Source organism: Anopheles coustani, chromosome 2 (genome assembly GCF_943734705.1).
Source record: "Anopheles coustani chromosome 2, idAnoCousDA_361_x.2, whole genome shotgun sequence".
NCBI lineage: Eukaryota > Metazoa > Arthropoda > Insecta > Diptera > Culicidae > Anopheles > Anopheles coustani.
Genome location: NC_071289.1, coordinates 70,755,157 through 70,775,456, shown reverse-complemented (window position 1 = coordinate 70,775,456; position 20,300 = coordinate 70,755,157). Strand labels below are relative to the sequence as shown.

Below are 20,300 nucleotides of genomic sequence, written 5' to 3'. Positions count from 1 at the left end.
ACACGCCTTGGTGTTGATGGAAAACGATTGCTCGGCGGAACTGCAAGCAAAATACGAAATAATTAAACGATCTCTGCAATTTAGATAAACAATAAACACTAAACCAGTTGTTCCCGATCCGGTTTTGCTGTTTCATCATTTCATTTTGCATGGTTTTTAATAATACTGGATCCAACTATAAGGAAAATCTGAACTCTCAATACTAATCCATCCTGTGCAACTCGCCACGTGTTGCATACCGAACATCCGGCCGTTGATTGAAATCCCTAAATTTCTCTTACCACACCACTTTTCCTAAAAAATCGTGAAGTATTCTAGAAAATGATGCAAGCTGTTTTCTTACTCGCAGAGCAACTCATCGTTGGTTAAAATTGAACATCTCGTTCCGAACAAGCGGTACAACGTGACTGCCACCGTGCTGACTTCCGAGTACGAGTACTACTACGTCGAAAAGGCCCAGTTTAAAACGCTGCCGGTGGGATACATCCCCGGGGCCATCACAGAGGTGAAGGTGGAACGGTACGAGACCAACGTGAAGGACAGTCGACTAGTGGATGCTGTGATTTCCTGGAATCCGGCGAAAGGTAGGAGGAACTCATTTAAACGTGATTTTTCTTCTATGTTCTACTATTGTGAAACGCTTCTGCTCTTACGCCAGATAAAACGTGCCACTATGAAATCCTGTGCCATGCGGACCATTCACCTGATTTTCAGCTGAAACCCATCGATGTACATCAGGTGAGCTTCGGTTTTGTCTCTAGTTGATTCTTATGCTGTGATACGATGTTCCATTCGGTCGAATTTTGTTTGTTCTTACAGCCTGAAGTCCTTTACACATACACGGTTAACGCACTGGAACTAAGCGCTAACTATCGGATTGCAATACGTTCGAAGAATACCGTAAACCCCGAGCTGGAAAGTCAACTTCAGTGGCATGAATTTAAAACGCCCATCTGTACCATTCCAGTCAACGGAAGTCAAGTTTGTGGTAAGTGCTAACATTCCGTGTTCGGTCTGGTGGTAAAAAAAGGAATGACTCAATATATCTCTCCGATCGATTGATTTCCTAGCACCGGAAGCGATCACAAATGTACGTGTTAGGCAAGAACCACTATATGATCACCACTATCAGCTCAATATCAGCTGGGACCGACCCCAGATTCCGCCCGACTCCTACGTGGTCAAGATATTCGACCTGCACGACTCTGGCACGGAAGATCCGGCCAACTCGCTAACGCGGAACCTCACTGGGGTAGGGAGTTGTCTTCTTTCCTGGAATAATTCTCCTTCAGTTTAACCATTGCAACGTTCCCAATTCCAGGATGCGGTAGGGCTGTTTATCGAATCGTTCGAAATGTTTGGCCCACACTTTGAGGTATTTATATCGGCGTACTCGAGCGTTGGCGTAACGTCGGAAAGTACCATCAAAACGCTTCAGATCGGTCGAGTGAGCACGGGTGAGTTAGGGATTGAAACTTACATTGTATGTATTTTGTTACCCCTTCATACCTTACGGGCATTCTCTTCCATATCGTACAGACTCATGGCTACGCACAAAGCTCGTCTTCATCATACTTACGCCGGTGCTAATGATCGGCCTGCTAAAGATATCCATTTCGCTAATTTGCCGTCGAAGGGCGAAACTGAAACGGTACGAGGAACGATGCGAGTATTTTAAGGTACGTTCGAAAAAGAGAACAATAATGCAATCTAATAATTTGCATATAGTAGCAGATATGATGGAAATCGAATGTTCTATTTCCGTGCTCCGAATTTTGCAAACCCAATTATCCGGATATAGAAAATCAATGGTTGAATATTCATCATTCCTCGCCTCCTCTGTTTTGATTTCCAATTTGAATTCCAGGAGCTGGAACAAAAAGCCCCGGTCGATCCTAGCACGGAGTTTGAGCCCAATTCGAAGCATATGCACGATCTACTTGGTTCGAGTCCATTTCCACCCGATCTAATTACTCCCATCAATGACGAGCTAGAAATCGAGGTCGATCATATTATCCTGCACGACATGCTGGGCGAGGGAGCGTTCGGATTGGTACGAAAGGGTTTCCTTCACCAGAAAGTTCCTGGCGAGCAGCCCAAACCGGTGGCGGTGAAGATGTTGAAGGGTAAATATGGAATGTCCACGTAAAGTGTACTTTTTCTCACATTGAGAGGTGTCTCCCGATCCGCAAACGTTTTTCTCTTTTTTGCAGAATGTCCGCGTGTGGAGGACATAATCGAGTTCCGGCGCGAAATGGAGGTAATGAAGTCGGTCGGTACACACGCGCATATCGTCGGCATCGTTGGCCACTGCACGAAGAACGTCCGCAAGATGATGCTCCTCACGGAGTACTGCGGTCGTGGTAATCTGCTCAACTATCTGCGTCTCCAGTGGCAAAGAATGCTGAGGCTGCATCGAGAGTTGGCGGTATCCACGCAGATGCTCTCGCAAGTTACCGATTCTGCTCCATGTGCTCCACCACCGGAGCTGGTGGAATGTCTAACGCCAGCACTGGACAACAACAAGCTGCCGGAGAACGTGTTCAACTTCGACACATCGTTCGTGAATGATAAGAAATCGCTGACGTACAAAAACATCACCGACGGCACCAGCAGGCGACCGCAGATAATCGAAAATAAGCTCTACCCACTGTTCAACGAGGACGAGTGTCCGGCGGGTAACCAAACATCCGACCATCAGCGCGTGGTGACGTTCTGCACAAACGCCTGCCGAAATGTGGTGGAAATTGTCGACCGTGAACGACACTGCGTGCCGGAAACGGAAGCGCTCGATGGCAAGGGAAGTGTAAAAATTAATCCTTGTAGTTGCCAACGTGACACGGTGGTAGAAAATACCGTCGATAATCGGTGTTACCATAGTTGCCCGGAGTCGGCGGAGTTGCAGATACCAAACACACCGAAACCCGTCGTGGAAGACGATCCGATGCCGGGCAGTGCGCAGTTGCTGGAATTTTCCCGCCAAATTGCGCTCGGAATGGTAATAAAGATTATTGGTTGGTCATCCAATTTAATTTACTTAAAATACGTTTTCGTCCCACACCTGCTCTTACAGGAATATCTTGCACGAAACAAAGTGGTGCATCGTGATCTGGCCGCTAGGAACGTGCTGGTGTGCAGTGATAATACGATGAAAATAGCCGATTTTGGGTAACATTATAACCGCAATGAAATCCTGGAGATGTGATGTATTAACTTGTAATACTTTTGATGCAACCCCCTTCAGCCTTAGTCGGGACATTTACCAGGAAAATCTATACCGCAAAACGAGCAACGGGAAGCTGCCGATCAAATGGCTCGCACTGGAATCGTTGACGCACCAGGTGTACACATCGCAGAGTGACGTCTGGTCGTACGGGATTCTGCTGTACGAGATCTGCACCCTCGGCGGAAGCCCGTACCCGGCCATTTCCACCGGCAAGCTGCTACGCTACCTCGAGAATGGTAATCGTATGGATCGCCCGAAAAGTTGCAGCGAGGAGCTGTAAGTCACGTTGCACACGCTATCTCCGGGACATCCATCTCAATATCTTCCATTGTTACTCCAGATATGCCTTGATGTACTCCTGTTGGATGCTGCATCCGAGGGAACGGCCTACGTTTACCAAAATCGTGCACACGCTCGAGGAGCTACAGAAAAAAGAACCCACCCGGAACCCGCCTACGATTGATCTAAACGCGATCGTCGATGTCCATTGGTATGTTTTGGAATTTGGCATGGGGGTGAATGCAGTACTCTAATGTTTTTTTTATTTTTATTCTTTATTTCTTCAGCACAATAAATACGACCGAAGAAAATTCATACTTAAAGCCGGTTGAGTATTAGAAGCGGACTGGCCACATGGAAGCAAACCAAAACATCGACAGATTGTATATTCAAGTTTTATGGAATGGGAGTGGAAATAAATACTCCAAAAACAGCAGAACATTCCAATGTGAACACGTGAAAAACCAACAACGACTTACTATACAGTGATGGGATACGGTAGGATAGGATTGTTGTGCGATTGCAAAGGACTTGTTTTTTTTTAAATAAAATACAAATATATTTTTAAACAAACCAAAGCCAAACTGTATCCTTCCATTCCTTTTACGATTAGGGAGATTTGTTTATTTGTTCATCTTTTGTTTGTGGGATTATTATGGAGGGGGTGTATAGTGTAAAATTCATTCATTTGTACGCCGCACGAAGCGCATGGTACTGGAATCTGTCGGTCTACTCCGTGCAACGGCTTCGACCAAATCCAACCGCAACGTGGGGAGCGTGTTTAAACCTACGTACTTCATTCATTTGTGTCTCGAGCCCGGTCCACTTCTGAGGCTGCGGTCAGGTGTGCAAATGAACGTGCGGATTCACAACCCATTTCCATCGGATCGGCATCGAGTTGCATTTTCCAGCGAATCAATGTAGTTCGTTCCGCCCCGGGGGTATTGGCGTCATTCGGAAACGACGTCAACAGCATTGGTCAAACATCAATCGCAATGAAATGAAGAGTAGAAATGGTTTAATTTAGTACGATGCTCCAAATTGCACGTACATCCCTAGGTGGGCAGTGGGTGTGCTACGTTACCTTCCCATGTTCGCGTTGATGTAATGGAATGCAACCACCAGTAGGAAGAGGAACACTCCCAGCACGTTGCAGAACACCGCTAGCTGTACGTCGGAAATCATGGTTTATCTATCTGGGGGTGGATAGACGAGATGGAGAGTGAGCACAGGTATGATAACAAGGATAAAACGAAGATTATAATGGGAATGTAACTTCAATTCAATGGAAATTACGCTGCACCGCATTGCATATGATATGATTTGTTGTATTCTTTGATGGGTATGAAACGTTTCTTCTTGTATGCCTTTATGTTCACTCACAACAGCAAATTTTCAGCATAATATTCTCCGTAGCGCTAGACAACATTCGGTAAATATGAGAAACAGATTACGATGTTTTTTTTGCCAATGCAACTACCGGCGAGGTACACGTCACTTCGTTGTTCATACAAATGCACAGTGTCGTCCGGTGGACCAAACTATGAGCAGATTGTTTTTACACCAATGACTGAATAAAAATATGGTTGCGCAGGGGGTTCTGAGATTCTCCGATTAAATGGAACAACTTACTTGGATTGGAAATATCCAGGAACTGTATTAAATACCAAATACTTAGCAAACACCCCGAGGAATCTGTAAACAACACAAATGGGGTTCGACGACTTTCGGCGAAGTTCACAAACGTCATCCGCAACGGATCTTCCACATCACGAACCTTCACCGTCGATAATCGATGAATGGCTCTGCTAGTAGTTTGGATGACAAACGTTGTGGAGTATCTAACTCGGGGTCCACACTACAGCGCGACGTTCCGTCACGAAACGCGACGTCGCCTGACAGGCGGCCGAACTCAATACAAAAAAAAATGTCGCACAAATCGCGCTAGTGTAGAAACAGCGAAAAACGCGACGTTGCGATAGCTCTTGTCACTCGGGATCCACACTACAGCGCGACGTCGCCTGACAGGCGCTGAACTCCATGCAAAAAAAACCTAGCGCGATTCGCGCGACATTGCGCAAGGTTTTTTTTATATGGTGTTCAGCCCCTGTCAGGCGACGTCGCGGTGTAGTGTGGACCCCGGGTAAGAAGAACATATCGGGTTAATCAAGTAGTAGTGTATACATAAGTAGCACTTATGCACTCTGCAATAGAAACAGTTTGAATCGACTACAAGTATCGACACATACCAACGATCTATTTACTATGTATTTACTTAATGTATTTACTTAATTTTGCAATAGTTTTATGGAACTTGTTTAATCATCCACACGCAATTTGCCACACACTGTGATTGGTATACAAAGACCTACGATTGGTGCTCTATTTTCACCGGGTTAGTATCATGCAAGAGAAGAAAAAAAGAAAAAGAACGCGAAACGTCAAACATTTTCTTCTCACACTCCGATCGATCTTTTCGACGACACAAAAGAGAAATTTCGTCCGGACACACTTTTACTTGGCCGAAGAAAGTCGGCTATCTTTGGCAGACTCGCGTAAACCTGGTGATATCTTCCTATCGTAATTCCGGGCACCAGCGGCTGGAGTCACCCAAATTGATTGCATTTAGAACTCGGTCGCGTGTGGAATTTGCGTAGGTGTTAACGGTTACCATGACCGTACGCGGCAGAAGTTGCAGAAGTGCGCTGTACGTTTAGATGGTGTTCCGAAGGCAGGTTCTTTCCAATGACTGTGCCGCTTTTTCCGAAAATTTGAATCAAACCATTCATCACGGTGCCATCGGAGGACGTATAAGGTAAAATGTGTGTGCAATTCACGTTAGGCAAACAGTTGGTCAGCAAAAGAAGTTTGGACCGTGCAGAAACATCCAGCAACAGACACGGGATTTGGACTGCCGTATAGAATCAATGATCCGAGCAACGGATGTGGTATTATTTACCCCTCGTCCCAATCGCTGGTGCTATTATGTTGAATGTGCATGAGGGCAACCAGAAAATACCGTACGCTTTGTTGAAGTTTTGTAGTAAATTGCATCACCGGCCATGCGGCAGGTGCTCGATGCATATTGATTGATTCATTTGTAGTGATGGTGGTTTATCTTAGAACCCAATATAAGAATTAATCCAAGCATGCGAAGAAGTTTGTGGTTTGTAATTGTATGCAAAACGAAAACATCTTCACAGCATCATCGGTAAGAATACCTAGCAGAAAATTGGTCAGCAAACTAATTCGGATCGTCGCCACTCTGGCGGTATGGAATCAGTGGGTGGGCAGATACATGACGGAATCAAAACGCTATCCGAAGATGGCTACAGCTCCCATCGATCACCACGATGAGGACGATGAATAATTGATTTTCGCAGCTCCATAGCGAGTAGAGCAGTTTTGCGTCGCACGTTGCACCGAATGTGGAAGAGAAGAGCGGAGAAGCAAGAGGAAGCGAGCGATTTGTTCATCGCAGCGGAAATCGCAGGAAAGCACGCGCACCTCAAGGCTAACCTGCCGCCGCCAGCGCCGTCAGTGCAAACTACCTCAACTCCGTAATGGCCAACGAGTCTGGACGGATGGTGAAAATGGTGACAAACGGCCCATTTCCACCCTCAAAGCTATTCGTTTACCAACCGAGACATATTGCAAACAGTAGGCTATGTGCAATGCTAACGCATCTTCAGCAACAATCTCGCCATAAGCAGCTTCTACACGGATTACCTTCATTTCAATTGATAGCTTTTTTAATCAGCCACCGTAATAAGCACACAAGAAAAAAACGTGATGAGGAGGAGAGAGGGAGAGCGACAGAGAACAACCAAAACTTTGCGCGGTTCGCTATCGATCGGCAACCTCTTCCGTAACGGATGGCCATCATTAATGCACAAATCGTTTCACACATTTTTTGGGTGCCTCGTCACTTCACTCGTGGCAAACGTAGGCCTTCGTTTTTTTTTACCATAAATAGTTCTCTCCGGCACGGTGATGTCAGCAGCCGGCTACACCGACGTAGGGCGCCGTCCCACCCACCTCAACCCCACGAAAACGACGGCCATGCGTTATTGACCATGCTGTTAAACCCTTAACGGCACAGTGTTGTATGCCAGCGAGGTTCAATACAACAAAGCAAACACATTTTAAAAACACTCAAAACAGTAGTCTGCAATTCGTAAAATTTGAAGTGGCTTTTCGCAAAAATAATCTGTAAAAGATTACCAAACAATATTACCAACATTTGCCCAATTTAAAAAAATGTGGCAGCCCCTCATTTTTAACTGATATACACTTTTTGCACGTTATCTATACAAATTTATTAGTATCAATGCGCTGAAAGAGGATTTTTTATTAGACTTAATTTATGACGTTGTTTGACCACTTGCCGTTGCTTACCATGAAGGGATAATATGATTATTATTATTCATTTCGGTTGCCTCTCTTCGCGCTTCTCTTGTTTTGACCCCGCGCGTCAACATCGTCAGTCAGCTGTCGGAGTGCGCTGGAGGTGGTGGCACCTTCACCCCCACTTCCTCCCCTTCCTTCAAACGCTGCCCTATAGTCATGCTAAAAGTTGATTTGAGGTGTGTGCACGTGTCTTATTTTTTTCTTCCAGTTTCTTCGCTGATCTCTTTGTTGATGATTAACGTATGCTGGATGGACGTGGACTCCAAAGCGTGCCAATAAGATGCCCGCCGTCCGTTGGTGGGAAAGTGTGTGGAAGTAAGGAAATTTTATTGATCCCCCATGTTTGCACATGTTCACTATTAGAGGCTAGCTTTTTTCTTACAGGGCGGATGATTATTTTCCGATGATCCGATCAAAAGATTGAACCGCCCAAAGTAAACCTCCCCATGTCATGTCCCCAACAGTTTGGTCATGTGTGACAACGATTGTGAGAACCTCAAATATAACATACCAATGATATAGCACATACCTCCCTGTTTTGTCATAGCCAGAGGGCAATGGCAGCAGTGTTGTCCCACTTAAAATTAAACTGAAAAATTTCGATTACGGTGTGCAAGCGGTTTAATATTCACCCAACAGTCCGACCGCAAACCCAGGAATGTAATAATCATTATGCGTGTATCAACATTGTTGTCACAATTTGGTCGCCATTTCGATTCGCTTAGTTCTTCTGTTTTCGGGTCTTCTATTTCGGCTGGTCTGTTTATGGAAATGCAATGGCGCGTATGGAAATGGGAAAAATAAAAATACTACCACGCAAAGCTATCTGTCCTCCTGTGCGTTGTGGTTGCCCTAGTCGTTGTGACCTGGAGCGAACACAAACTTGCGTTCGATACTTCGTGTTAAGTGCCACGCTTCAACACATGATGGAAAGAGGATTTCATTTCCCCCTCTGCCCTGCGCGGTCTCCCATAACGACAACTTCTTCACCGCCAATCCATCGCCGATGCGGAGAGTAAATGCCGAAAAGTAAGGCCAAAACAACGCGATGTTCAGCACCTCAGTCATCAACAACATTTGGCGTAGGATCGCCACGGTTGTTCGCGGATCGTCTTCTTGGCGCATAGTGTTGAGCGTAGACAGCGTATTCTTCTAGCGCTTGCTTTACCTCCTCGTTAATGCGATTTCGTGTGTCCGGAGCGTTTAAAGAACAGACGATAGAATTAGGCTGGACATTAGCAAGGAAGAGGCGATTGTTTTGGACTGGCAGCATCGAACAAATTTTAAGTCCAACCGTTGGAGTGCAGGAGATAATAGAGCATATTGAAGAGGCTGCGCTTAGCGTTTCGCAAATGGCTGTGAAATTCGCTGCCTTACTTGGACAAAGTCCTCCCGGCGAGTCAAGGTAAAGCGTTACCGCTAAGAACGCAACGGATGAACGGGTCAGCTAACGGGGGCTCTCGGCTCCGGAGTACGGAAAGGATCTTTAATTGGTCGAGCAATTAGTTGATTAGCAAATTGTTTCCCAAAGGCCTAATGACGACCCCGGCCGAACGCGCGACTGTTTGATGGATTTTTCGAGCGAAAGATGGCCTCATGCGGCGTCCAGTTGAGTGTTAATAGAGAGGAAATTAAAACCTCATAAAAATTAGACGTGTGGGTTATACGTGCGATTCAGAAATAGTTCACGATAGTACCATTGCCACACATTGGAGGTTTTTGTGTAGGGCACAGCACTCTGCCAATAGGGAAGCAATAGTGAATTCAATAATCGTATTCAAAGAACAGTGCGTGTTGTAAGCCCATCATTTTGTTTAAAAAGTTACAGGCGAATAATACAGATAGGTTTCATACAGTAGCTTAATTCATGAACATACATAATATCGTTCCGTTTTGACTTGCAGCCATCATTTTTATAATAAAAGGGAAATATAAAATTGTAGTAAGTTTAGTTTAATCTTTATAATGTTGTTTCTGGTATATCAATTTGTGCTTCAAACGTATTTTTTCCAAACAATTTTGCTATCCTTGCTTAGCACGTGACTTGTCACACGCTTGTCACAAGTGTAATAACATTTTGAATTATCTGGAAGTAATATTCACCGAGAGTGACTTTAAATGAATCATGGAAAAAATGCATAGCTGATGAAATTAAAAAATCGAACTAAATTCACATCCCGTTTGGAGTGTATTCATTTATTTTCCAAACTGCTTGAATGTCTTAGAAGAAGGGATGGTCTTTGGCTTTCAGTCTTTTCAGTCGCAAGCATTGCATAAAACGCGTGCATCAAGGTCGATCCGGACGTTTGCTCTTCGGTATCCCTTGTTCATACTCGCATTACTGGTATGAGAAAACAAAAAAAAACATAGTATCTTGCAGCCATTGGGTTTTGCAAAAAAAACAGCTCTAAAGATCCACCTTGAAATCACATCATACTGGAACACTTCCTTCGCACCGGTCGGTAATGTGTATTTCGCAGATAATACTTTGTCTTGTTGTTGTTAGAACCACAGCGATCGTAAACAAGCAATAAAGATTACCGATTTCTAGGTCAATACATTATTGCAAAAAAAAGCAAGCCAACGCCACTTTTGCGAGAAGTTTACAACCAGTTTCGCGTTTCCTCATTTTGATGGATTGATTATAGCTTCTTCCGACTTGCACGCATAAAAAAAACTACCAAAACGTCTATTGGTCGCCTCAATTAACAGTTTCGCTTTTCTTAAACTTATTTTGCAGATAAACTTCACGCCACTTTACCGCCCCATCACCATGTCACATTTGAACGCGATCGAAAGTCCGTCGTCGTGTCCTTGGCAACAGCAACAGTAGGCGCCAAGTGCGGAAGGTGCGGACAACACGGAGAAGTTGAGAGAGGGGTGTGTTTGTTGGGTTGGGCAGATTGTGTATCGTTCATTTTAAGCAGCACCCCCCGAAAAACACTAGCCCTCCCCTGATAAACCCGAACCAGAGTGAAGTGAGTTCCATCGTCGCGATGGAATCACTGAATGTACTTTCGTCGCCATCGAACGCGGATGATACGGAAACGGATTCGATCGGCACTTTCGATGGAGCAGTGGCGGCAGGAGTGAATGGCGTTCAGTACCGGCACGACGCCGTGGCTGGCGAGGGCCAACCAGAGCAGGACCATTTGCGAAAGGGCCTTAACCGCATCTCGACCGATTCGGCATCCACTTACGAAATCGTGGACGCCGACCGCAGCCCGCAGTCACCCGCGTCCGACGGTAGCGACGATGGGCACGACGGGGGAGTGGACGGCGATGAGGACGATGACGGCGAGGATGAGGAGGATGGGGAGGAAGGGGAGGACGAGATGTGGAGCAATATTGTGCGCATAAATAAGGCGACGAGCGCGACGGTGGCTGAACTGACGGGCAGCGGTGGAAGCAGCGATATCAACCCGGGGTTGGCCGGGGTTGGGCACCGGCTGGTGGTGAATGAAATCGAGTACGAAGTGGTGCAGGAGGGCAATGGTGTCGAATCACTGAACCTCGACGTAGATGAGGGTGACCCAGCGTCGGTCGCGGGTGAATTATTGCAGCGAAAACGTTTCGATCTGGCGCGCTCTTCCACGTCCAAGGAGGAAAAACAACGGCACAATGAGGAAATAGTGATCATGAAATCGAATTCGCTCTCCTCTGACACGACGGGCACCACCGGCTCGTGGGAACCGGTCAGCGTGGAAGCTTGCTGTGATGCGAACGACGAAGAGGCAGCAGCGGAAAGTGTCGAAGTGGGCGAGCCGTTGTCAGCGGCGACGACAGCACCACCGACTGCAGCAAAGGCGTGCTTCATCGACGCGTCTTCCCTGTTCGATGACGATGAGGTCGTATATCCTTCTTTTCAAGAGAGCACGACGTCTTCCGGACAGCATAATCCATGGAACACACGAACGGCACTGCCCGGTGAATCATCCGTTCAGCTCGCGACTATTCTGAGTGACGACGAGAAACTCCGTTCGGGTGAAAAGCCGGCCACGGTGGATGTGAGAGATCAGTACAGTGCTGCACCCGCTACAAACGAATATCTCGTGGCCAAGCTGCGCTTGGCCGAATCGAACTCCTCGCAGCGGGCCGGAGATGCGCTCGATGGGAGCGACCGTGAGGATGTGCTAGCCAGACAGGAAGCCGAACGAAAGCAAGGAACGTTCCTATTTCAAAACTCTATCCAACAGTACTCCGGACATCTGATCGAACCGTCGAGCAGTTTGCAGTTCGCGCCGGAGGAAACCTACAGCGATCTATCGCTGCCGAGCGTCTATTCTTCGAGCAGCGAGCCACCGAACTATGGCGACTATGGGCCGCTGTCAGTTGACAACTTCCGGTATTCGTTGTCGAGCACCACAGGCGTAGGCGGAGGTGTCGATGAAGAACATCGTAGCAACGTTGGTGGTGGTTTTCTTCGCGGTGGAGGAGGCACGAGCACCAGCGGGTACAACTCGGGTTCGGCCGATTACAACAGTCGCACGCAGGCAACTAGCGATGTCGAGTCGACGACGCACTATCCTAACACGCCGTTCAACTCGATCGTGCACGTTACGTCTGCGGCAAACATTATCGCGTCCGACAGCACCAGCCGGGCCAGCTCGGTCGACCGGGAATCTCATTCCACCCCTATCCGCATCCCAAAGCGTCTGCAAAAGCACGACGAATCGGCTCCGATCGTATCCGGTGGTGCGTCGATTGAGGATTTCACTCCGAAGCAGTGCGAAAGTCCGTCGGTACGCCGGCGTACTGACACCTGCCCGATCGTATCCGGTGGAAGCATCAGTTTTGACGATCCCGCAGACAACCACCACCCGAGGGGCTTCTCGAGACAGCTGAGCAAGAGTGGTTCGGGCAAGTCGTGGGTGGTCGATCTGAAAAACTGCCCGGACGATGAAAAGTCTGCCGCTATGATGCATCAACAACAACAGCAGCAGCACCACTCGCTCGAGTCGCATTCGTCCGGGCAGCGCAGTTTAGGTTTTTTCGTCGATCTGGGCAGTCTTAAGACGCCCGAGGATGAGAAGCCCATCGCCGCAACGACAACGACAACGGTGGCGAACCGGCCACGAACAGGCGTTCGATCGGAGTTCATGAAGAAATCGACCGGTTTTTATATCGATCTTTCGGATGACGGTGGTGACAGTACGACCCGCAGCCAAACGCCAAAGCTAGGCGCTAGCAACGAAACACCTCCACCATCCGCTTCGGCTCTGAGCGGACGCAAGGACTCGCCAGAAAGCGCGAACGGAGAGAAGCAACCCGACCGCAGCAATATGTTTTCGATGTTTATCGATATTGGCCAAGATGGAACCGTGTCGAATGGAAAACCGACGGCGATGCCGAGGAAGCTTTCAATGCCCCACGCATCGGTGCAGAGCAATGGTGCCGGCGACGAGCGGCGGGATCTTGTGCGCCCCAGTAGCCTTGGACCGTCGGGCGAGGAAACGAATAAACCATACTACATGTTTATCGGTGCTGCGGACGGTCCGCCGGCGGTTGTCCGACGAACGCACGCTAATGGTGACCGTGCCGCGCTGACAAGGAACGATTCGAAGCGACACTCCTGGAATACAACCATCGGCGAAGCCGGTGGTGGTGGAGGTGGATTTCACGAGCGACGGATCGCTTCCAACAGTGCCTACCAGCGTTCGACCAGCGTCACCAGCGATCGGGGCATCATGAACATTCTGGACAAAATACCACTCCTCTCGAAAACGTCCAGCATGTCGATCGATTCATCCGTATCACCGTTCGAGGATTTTACCTGCTCCAAGTCGGAGCTGAGCAACACCTACTCGAATCACTCGATTTCCTCCAACTCGGCTGCCGGCGGGGTTGGCGGAGGCGGCAACTCGAGCGGCAACGATTCGAAGGTCTCGCCAAACGATGCCACCAAAGACGGAAATCCGGCCGACCCGGCGATGACGGCGTCGGCGAAGAAAAAGCGTCGCGATGCGAAAATCAACGAAACGTTCGACAAGAGCAGCCAGGGTTCGGTGACAGACGGGATTCTTTCGTCGAACGAGGACGCCTCGCCTACATCTACCACGACCGACACGGACGACGTGACGTTCCAGAACAATCCGACCGAGGAAGATGCTATTCTGCTCGCGCAGCAGGCGACAGTTGCAACCGTCGTTACGGGCTCGTTAGATACGGGCAAAAAACCAGAAGAGCAAGCAATCAAACTGTCCAACATCACCACCACCACCACCACCAGCAAACAAATGGAAACGATCCAGGAGGCGGTGGAAAGTTCGCCAAAGCATGCTGCCGGTTCTTCGCGCAGCAAAACGCAGCACACCATGGAAACGCTACATGCTACGATCGAGAAGCAGAAGCAGCTGCTCGAAACCGTCTCGGAAAATGTCGAGTCGCACGCGTCTGTATCCACCTCGTTTGTGAAGCTGTCCGATATGGATAAACCACCGTCGGCTGTGGCGGCGGTGTCGTCGACGACGTCAAACAGTCAATTCATCGCCACCAAGTTCGAGCTACACTCGAGCACTGGCAGTGGAACTGGTGGTCAGGGCAGCAATATGTCAAACTCGGCCGGTTCCAGTCGAGTTGCGCGGCTGTTCGAATGTCAGAAGTACAATACCATCGGTTCGGCAATCGGCGCTAGCAATCAGGCCATGATGAGGCAGCATCAGCAGCAGCAGAAAGTGTCCAACTATTATCACGGGGCGAATGGGTCTACTTCAATGGAGCGGCACTCGTGGAATATGTCTCGCTCGACCGGTAACAGCAATTTTGTGAGTCTCATTTCGTCGTCCGTGGAAAACTCCCGTTCACTGAGCCGTCTGTTTCCGCACCTCTCAAAAGGTGAGTTGGGGTGATTGTTGATTATTCAAGAAAGCAAAAACAGGTGGAAGAAGCCGACGTTAAAAATGCGTTCATATCCCGTTCGTGTGCGTTCTTATTTTCGTGTGCAGCATTTAGCAGCAGTCTTCCTTCCGATGTCGGAATGAACGGGTCATCGGGTCGCGGCCAGGAGGGAAATGAGTACACCCAGTCCGACTTTTCCTGTACCTCGAGCATCACATCGAGCCGATCCGGCATCGGTATGTAATTGAGTGGAAAGAAACATAAGAATATTTCCATCTTTAGTCCGTGTGATTGTGACCCCAACTCGCATTATTTGCCCTATCTTCGTTGCTTGCAGAATCGATCGACGAGTCAATCTCTAGCCGGCAGCCGCGCCGCTTGGGAGAAGATCTGCTGAAGATGTTCCTGCAGGAGATCGCCACCGACGTGACGATCGAGGTCGAGGCGAAGAAGATGCGGGCGCACAAGTGCATCCTGCGGTCACGCTGTCAGTACTTTGCGGCAATTCTCGCTGGGAGTTGGGTGCAGAATGCAGGCAACGTGATCAGCCTGCCCGGCTATTCGTACGCGGCGGTGCACTTTGCCCTGTGCCACATCTACTCTGGTGCCTCTCATCCACCCGAAGGCATCAGTCTGATGGAACTGGCCGCCCTGTCCGATCTTCTTGGCCTCGAGGGGTTGAAGGAGGTAACGGCGTACGCGTTGAAAACGAACTATTGTCATAACTTCCACAAGGTAAGGTCGATGGATGGGCTTGGAATGGAAGAGGGAAACCGAGAAAATGCTCCAATTTTCGGTATATTTGTATATTCCTCTTTATCACAAATTTACTAAAACTAAACTAAACGAAAATCAATTTGCTCTCAATTAGTATGTTTTGCGAACTAATCACTCGCAAAATGAAGTACAAACCGTTTCAAAAGGTTTGTGCCCTGATAAATGTGATTTTTACACTAATTAATGCAACCATACGTCGTAAATTAAGTTTGTCGATTGCCGTATAAAAAATGTGCATTTCAATTCAGCATCGTTTTTCCATTTCTTTTCCCACAGCCTTGCGTCGGTTGTACGGATGGCGTTTTGCAGGTTCTGCCAGTCACGCTTAACCATGGGCTGGATGATCTGTACCGAAAGTGCTTGAAGTGGGTCTGCCGTCACTACGTGAAGATTTGGTCGCAGAAACAGTTCTCCCAGCTGCCACTCGACGTGGTCCATCGCTGTCGGCAGCAGATTGTGGCGCACCTGAGCTCGGAAAGTGTTCTTACGACCATCCTGGACAGCGAGCAGCTCCTAACACTCCTACACCCGTACAAGTGGTCTGTGGAGGTGGAAAATGTAGTCCGGGACATACTGGATGCGGCGTACGACTACATTACCGATCACTTTGCGTCGCTGCTGGCAAGTGACAGCTTCCTTTCACTCGGGCAGAACTATCGCTGGGCGATTTCGCACGTGGAACCGATTCTGCTGCCGGCAGCAAACAATCTCAGTGCGGATCAGGCCTGCAAGAGCTACCCGCGGGCGACACGGCTCCACAAGCTGCTGCAAGCGAAAGTGCTTACGATGACAACAACGACGACGACACCGATGTCGTCGAGCGACAACACAAACGTGGTGAACATCTACGAGAAGCAATCGAAGGCAGGAGGTCGCAAGGAGGTGGACTACAACCTACAGGAGGAAGAGATGGACTGGTGCGACGAGTTTGTGGGCATGGTGAACGCTATTCTGTCCGCGGTGGAGCAGTGTCTCATTCGGCAGTGCGCTCGAGCGATGCGTGTCAGCTCCTGGCAGCGGATGGACGTGGAGCTGCGCAACAAGATCCAAAAGCTTGCCTGTCTGCTCGAAACGACCGATGAGCGGAAGTCTCGCTCGCGCTACTCGTACTCCTCGCAGACAACATCCTCCTCATCGTCGATCCACTCACGCACGAACGATCTCCGGCAGGTGCGGTTGGCCATCCAGGCGCACACGAAGCGGGCGTACGAAAACGGTGGCACCGCGGGCAATAATAAAACACAGCACACGCAAACGAACATCGTACAGCAGAACGATCTGAATGCGGCCCTACTAAGCTCGCATAAGCTGGCCAAGTACCAGCAGGAAAACGGTACGATCATGCCGACGGTACTCTCCAACGCAACTGCGGACCGTGGGCTGATGAAGCTGCAGCAATCTCAGGCCACCGAAAACGGCGGACGGCTATCGAAAACATCATCCAAAAGTAACGTACCGGCGGAGGGTATTGGCGGGAAACGGTCGATTCCCCTGGCCAATGGGCGCCCATCGGGAACAACAAATGGCATTCGAATGGGTCTGGTTGGTTTGGCGAAGGCGAACGTTCAGCACAAGCGTTCCCAGTCGGAAGATCACGCCGGGCGGATTCCACCTTCGGCCAAACCGGCGGTAAGTGACCCGTCGCCTGGTAATTTGCGCGTCAAACTAAACAACGTCAAGCCACGGTATCTGGAACCGAAAAAGCCTAAAAATACGGCCAATTTGCACGCGCAAAACAATAACCATCACATTTCGTCCAGTGGCAGCTCGACGCGTACCTCCAGTCCGGCCCTGTCCGGCCACCGAAAGCCGGTTAAGGTACCAACGGCGCAACCAAGAGCCGGTCACGAATCGAACCTTTCGCTCGACAGCCTGTCGTCGCCGGCGAAGCAGAAACTCGGTGCCCCGCCCGCAAAGCCGCCCCGAACGACCATCAGCGAGATGGACGTCTCCATCGACTCGTTGGCAGAGTCGCTGAAGTCGATGAACTCGATCAAAACGAGCAACACACTGTCGCACGAATCGTTGATCTACCAGGAGTATTTCAAGCCGAAAACAATCAACAACGCCACGATAGTCGAGTCGGGACTGATGAAAAATGGGTTGCATCTGAAGGATAGCAACAAGGATAATCGTGAGAAGCGCCCGAGCGTTGGAAAATCAATAGCAAACGGGGCTCCAAGAGGAAATGGCTCCAAGGCGAATCACCATGCACCACCATCCGGTATTGCAGGATTTGTAGGCAATCGTGGTGGTGGTATCAATGGAATCAATCGTACCACTTCGTCGGCAAGTGTTGGCTCGAATCCGGGTGGCGATCGTACTTCTGGTCAGACGTTGGTAAAGCGTAGCTTCTTGTCTCAGCGCTCCCGCGAAATCCTCGCCCGCCGCTCGCACGAACCGAAATCGAACTCGACCAACTCGAGCAACAAGTCGGCCGCCTCATCGCCGAGTCTGCTGCTCACGCGCGATAAATCCACCGGCAGTGACATCACGAAATCGGGTTCCTCAGCCTCACTAACGACGACGACGACGACCAATTCGAGCGGAAGAAAGGTGTTCAACACGACGCTCCATTTGCGGCGTACGGCGAAAATGCCCGCCCCGGAAACGGCGGCTGCAACTCGTACCTCCATCAGCCAAGAACGAAAGGGCGATAAGGCCGTCGTCTCCAAGGGATCGCACCGCCCCAAACCTCTCGATGGTGGTAGGACAGCGCCACTGGTAAAAGGTCATGCGATGGACACCACCCTTGTTGCCCCCGTTGATCAGCCGGTGATGATGGGACGTGTCGAATCGAAGCTGGAACGGTCGAACACCTTCTCCATGGATGCGTCCGATAATCCGATGGTGTTGCAAATGCTTGAGCAATAAGAGAGCAAGCGCGTGTGTGAACTCCAATGATGGCCAGTTGCCGGATGCCGTAGGGTCTTATCTTGAATGTGTGAGATAATAGGAAGAAAGAAGAGCCACAGGATGGCTCCGAAGCAACAGGTAAATCGATTTGCGAATGCGGTCCGACGATCCCCCACGGACACAAACAAATGGATGCAAGTATGCACTTGCATTGTGATCTAGTAATTGAAACTGACTCCTAAACCGGAAACCTAAACTGAAAACTTCATCACAAATGTCTAGTCACATTATTATTTATATATACATATACATATACACACACGTACGGAGATAGAAACCGTCATAGATCGGAGGAGGAAATGAGCCCAAAAACGATTCCTTTGCGGATCGCTTTGCGGTGCAACGACTCTCCCCTCTGCACTCCACTCTATATTGCGTTGGTAGTGATACTTATCTGTTGCAAGATATATATATAAAAAAATGTATGTATTTAGGTGCCCAAAGGTTGATGAAGCAACCGAAGGACAGATTTGTAGTTCATCGTCAAAAGACAACACACCATGTGCAGCAAATAATCGGGAACGACATTCAACACTCATCCGCTTTCTACTATATCGTTATAAAACTACGAAGTGCATACCAAATTTATATGTGTCGTTATGTGTCGATTCTTAGGGCGAAAAAGTGTTTACCACATGTGTTGAAATTTCTATTGGTTCTATAGATAAGAGATTTTGGCCTGTAACACGGCGCGGTTGGTGGATGTTCAAATTTTAAACCGAGCACATTCACGTGCGCTTCTGTTCAGGCATTTGAGCGTTTTTTTTTTTCATTCTTTTGCGTCACCTCTAAACTGCCATAAGAAAACCTTTCTGCATAATGATCTAGTGCTTTGTCGGTCTGGAACAGGGGTCTCCAAACTTTTTTTAACGCGGGCCGCATTGGGTGGAATAACCGTAGCGTTAGGCCACATTTACCCAAGGAGAAGAGGGTCTCGCGGGCCGTAGTTTGGAGACCCCTGGTCTAGAAAATGGAGTTAACTAGCTGCCAGCAGCTTCTACCTTAAGCAACAGGGTAACAGATAGTATAACTAGATCCGACACAGTTAATAATTTTTGGTTTTTTCAAGCTTTTTTTTTGTCCATTTTGCAACGCTGTGATAAATTTCATCATGACGTCAGCATGCTATACTAATTTCATCAATAATTATTCTGATGCTTTATACACAACTAAACAACTAAGTCCTCATAAGTCTGGAATATGGTGGGACAACGGGATTGTTTTTTTCTCTTCATCTTGAGCCCACTTCATTCATCAGCTTAGTTTTCTAGTAACAGTGATTTAATCGATTAAGATAGGCATAGGTACGAAAAAGTAACCTCATTGAAATTTGTTGCGCTTTCATTTAGATTAAACCTTATTAAACCTTACAGGAAGTTTATCTGTAAACCGTCCCTTAAAACAAAGCGGTTCGTAAGCGGTGCATTTTTCTCCTCTTGAGATCTTTGATCTTCACGACATGTGACTGAAGATTGCTACTAAAGTGTGCTTTACAATTTATTTACTGCCCACTCACTTAAACTAAACCGATCTTACAAAAGAAAAAAAAACACGCCTGAATAAGGCTTCCTGCAGTAAGTGATAAATGCTGTGCCGACATCTTAGTTAGTTTTGTTTTTTTTCGGAAGCGCTTACTTTAGAAAAGATTCTGTCCACTGCTCTCGAAACAACGGTTTAAGTTGATTATATGCTGTGTTGTTGTGTTAAATTTAGTTTGTTTTTCTAGTTTTGTAATTCGTTTGCACGGTACCGGTGGCACACACCGACACATTCCCTCCAATTTAAGAGCTAAGTTACTATTCGTTTGAACTTCGTACTTAAGGTGCTACTTTTTCCCAAACTCTCAAAAAGGACA

General features: G+C 48.2%; 3 protein-coding genes across 4 annotated transcripts in view; 2 read left to right on the top strand and 1 right to left on the bottom strand.

Annotated features, from left to right (window-relative positions):
• LOC131263474 (tyrosine-protein kinase receptor torso) overlaps window positions 1-4,077 on the top strand; it is a 35,489-nt gene extending 31,412 nt beyond the window's left edge. For both annotated transcript variants that reach the window (XM_058265676.1, XM_058265675.1), the window contains 12 exons: window positions 350-584; window positions 659-738; window positions 820-988; window positions 1,071-1,252; window positions 1,322-1,457; window positions 1,540-1,679; window positions 1,868-2,126; window positions 2,214-2,998; window positions 3,074-3,168; window positions 3,245-3,502; window positions 3,567-3,716; window positions 3,793-4,077. In XM_058265676.1, the coding sequence (XP_058121659.1) occupies window positions 350-584; window positions 659-738; window positions 820-988; window positions 1,071-1,252; window positions 1,322-1,457; window positions 1,540-1,679; window positions 1,868-2,126; window positions 2,214-2,998; window positions 3,074-3,168; window positions 3,245-3,502; window positions 3,567-3,716; window positions 3,793-3,844 (2,541 nt within the window). In that variant the 3' untranslated portion in view covers window positions 3,845-4,077. The remainder of the gene's footprint in view (window positions 1-349; window positions 585-658; window positions 739-819; window positions 989-1,070; window positions 1,253-1,321; window positions 1,458-1,539; window positions 1,680-1,867; window positions 2,127-2,213; window positions 2,999-3,073; window positions 3,169-3,244; window positions 3,503-3,566; window positions 3,717-3,792) is intronic.
• Window positions 4,078-4,585: 508 nt separating this feature from the next.
• Window positions 4,586-5,257, bottom strand: LOC131263473 (dolichyl-diphosphooligosaccharide--protein glycosyltransferase subunit 4). Its single transcript, XM_058265674.1, has 2 exons — window positions 5,138-5,257; window positions 4,586-4,701 (listed from the first exon to the last, which is right to left on the bottom strand). The coding sequence occupies exon 2, from the start codon at window positions 4,688-4,690 to the stop codon at window positions 4,586-4,588; it is 105 nt and encodes a 34-aa protein (XP_058121657.1). The 5' UTR covers window positions 4,691-4,701; window positions 5,138-5,257.
• Window positions 5,258-6,107: 850 nt separating this feature from the next.
• Window positions 6,108-18,915, top strand: LOC131262360 (uncharacterized). Its single transcript, XM_058264351.1, has 5 exons — window positions 6,108-6,320; window positions 10,656-14,749; window positions 14,860-14,988; window positions 15,090-15,487; window positions 15,806-18,915. Exons 2-5 carry the CDS (start codon window positions 10,912-10,914, stop codon window positions 18,401-18,403), a joined length of 6,963 nt encoding a protein of 2,320 aa, XP_058120334.1. The 5' UTR covers window positions 6,108-6,320; window positions 10,656-10,911; the 3' UTR covers window positions 18,404-18,915.
• Window positions 18,916-20,300: the final 1,385 nt, after the last annotated feature.

What these genes read in the sequence shown, in the direction of transcription:
- LOC131263473 (XM_058265674.1), bottom strand. Translation starts at nt 4,690, where the DNA reads ATGATTTCCGACGTACAGCTAGCGGTGTTCTGCAACGTGCTGGGAGTG.
- LOC131262360 (XM_058264351.1), top strand. Translation starts at nt 10,912, where the DNA reads ATGGAATCACTGAATGTACTTTCGTCGCCATCGAACGCGGATGATACG. An exon ending in GTTTCCGCACCTCTCAAAAG is followed by an intron (nt 14,750 to 14,859) that starts GTGAGTTGGGGT and finishes TTTCGTGTGCAG; the next exon opens with CATTTAGCAGCAGTCTTCCT. An exon ending in ATTGTCATAACTTCCACAAG is followed by an intron (nt 15,488 to 15,805) that starts GTAAGGTCGATG and finishes CTTTTCCCACAG; the next exon opens with CCTTGCGTCGGTTGTACGGA.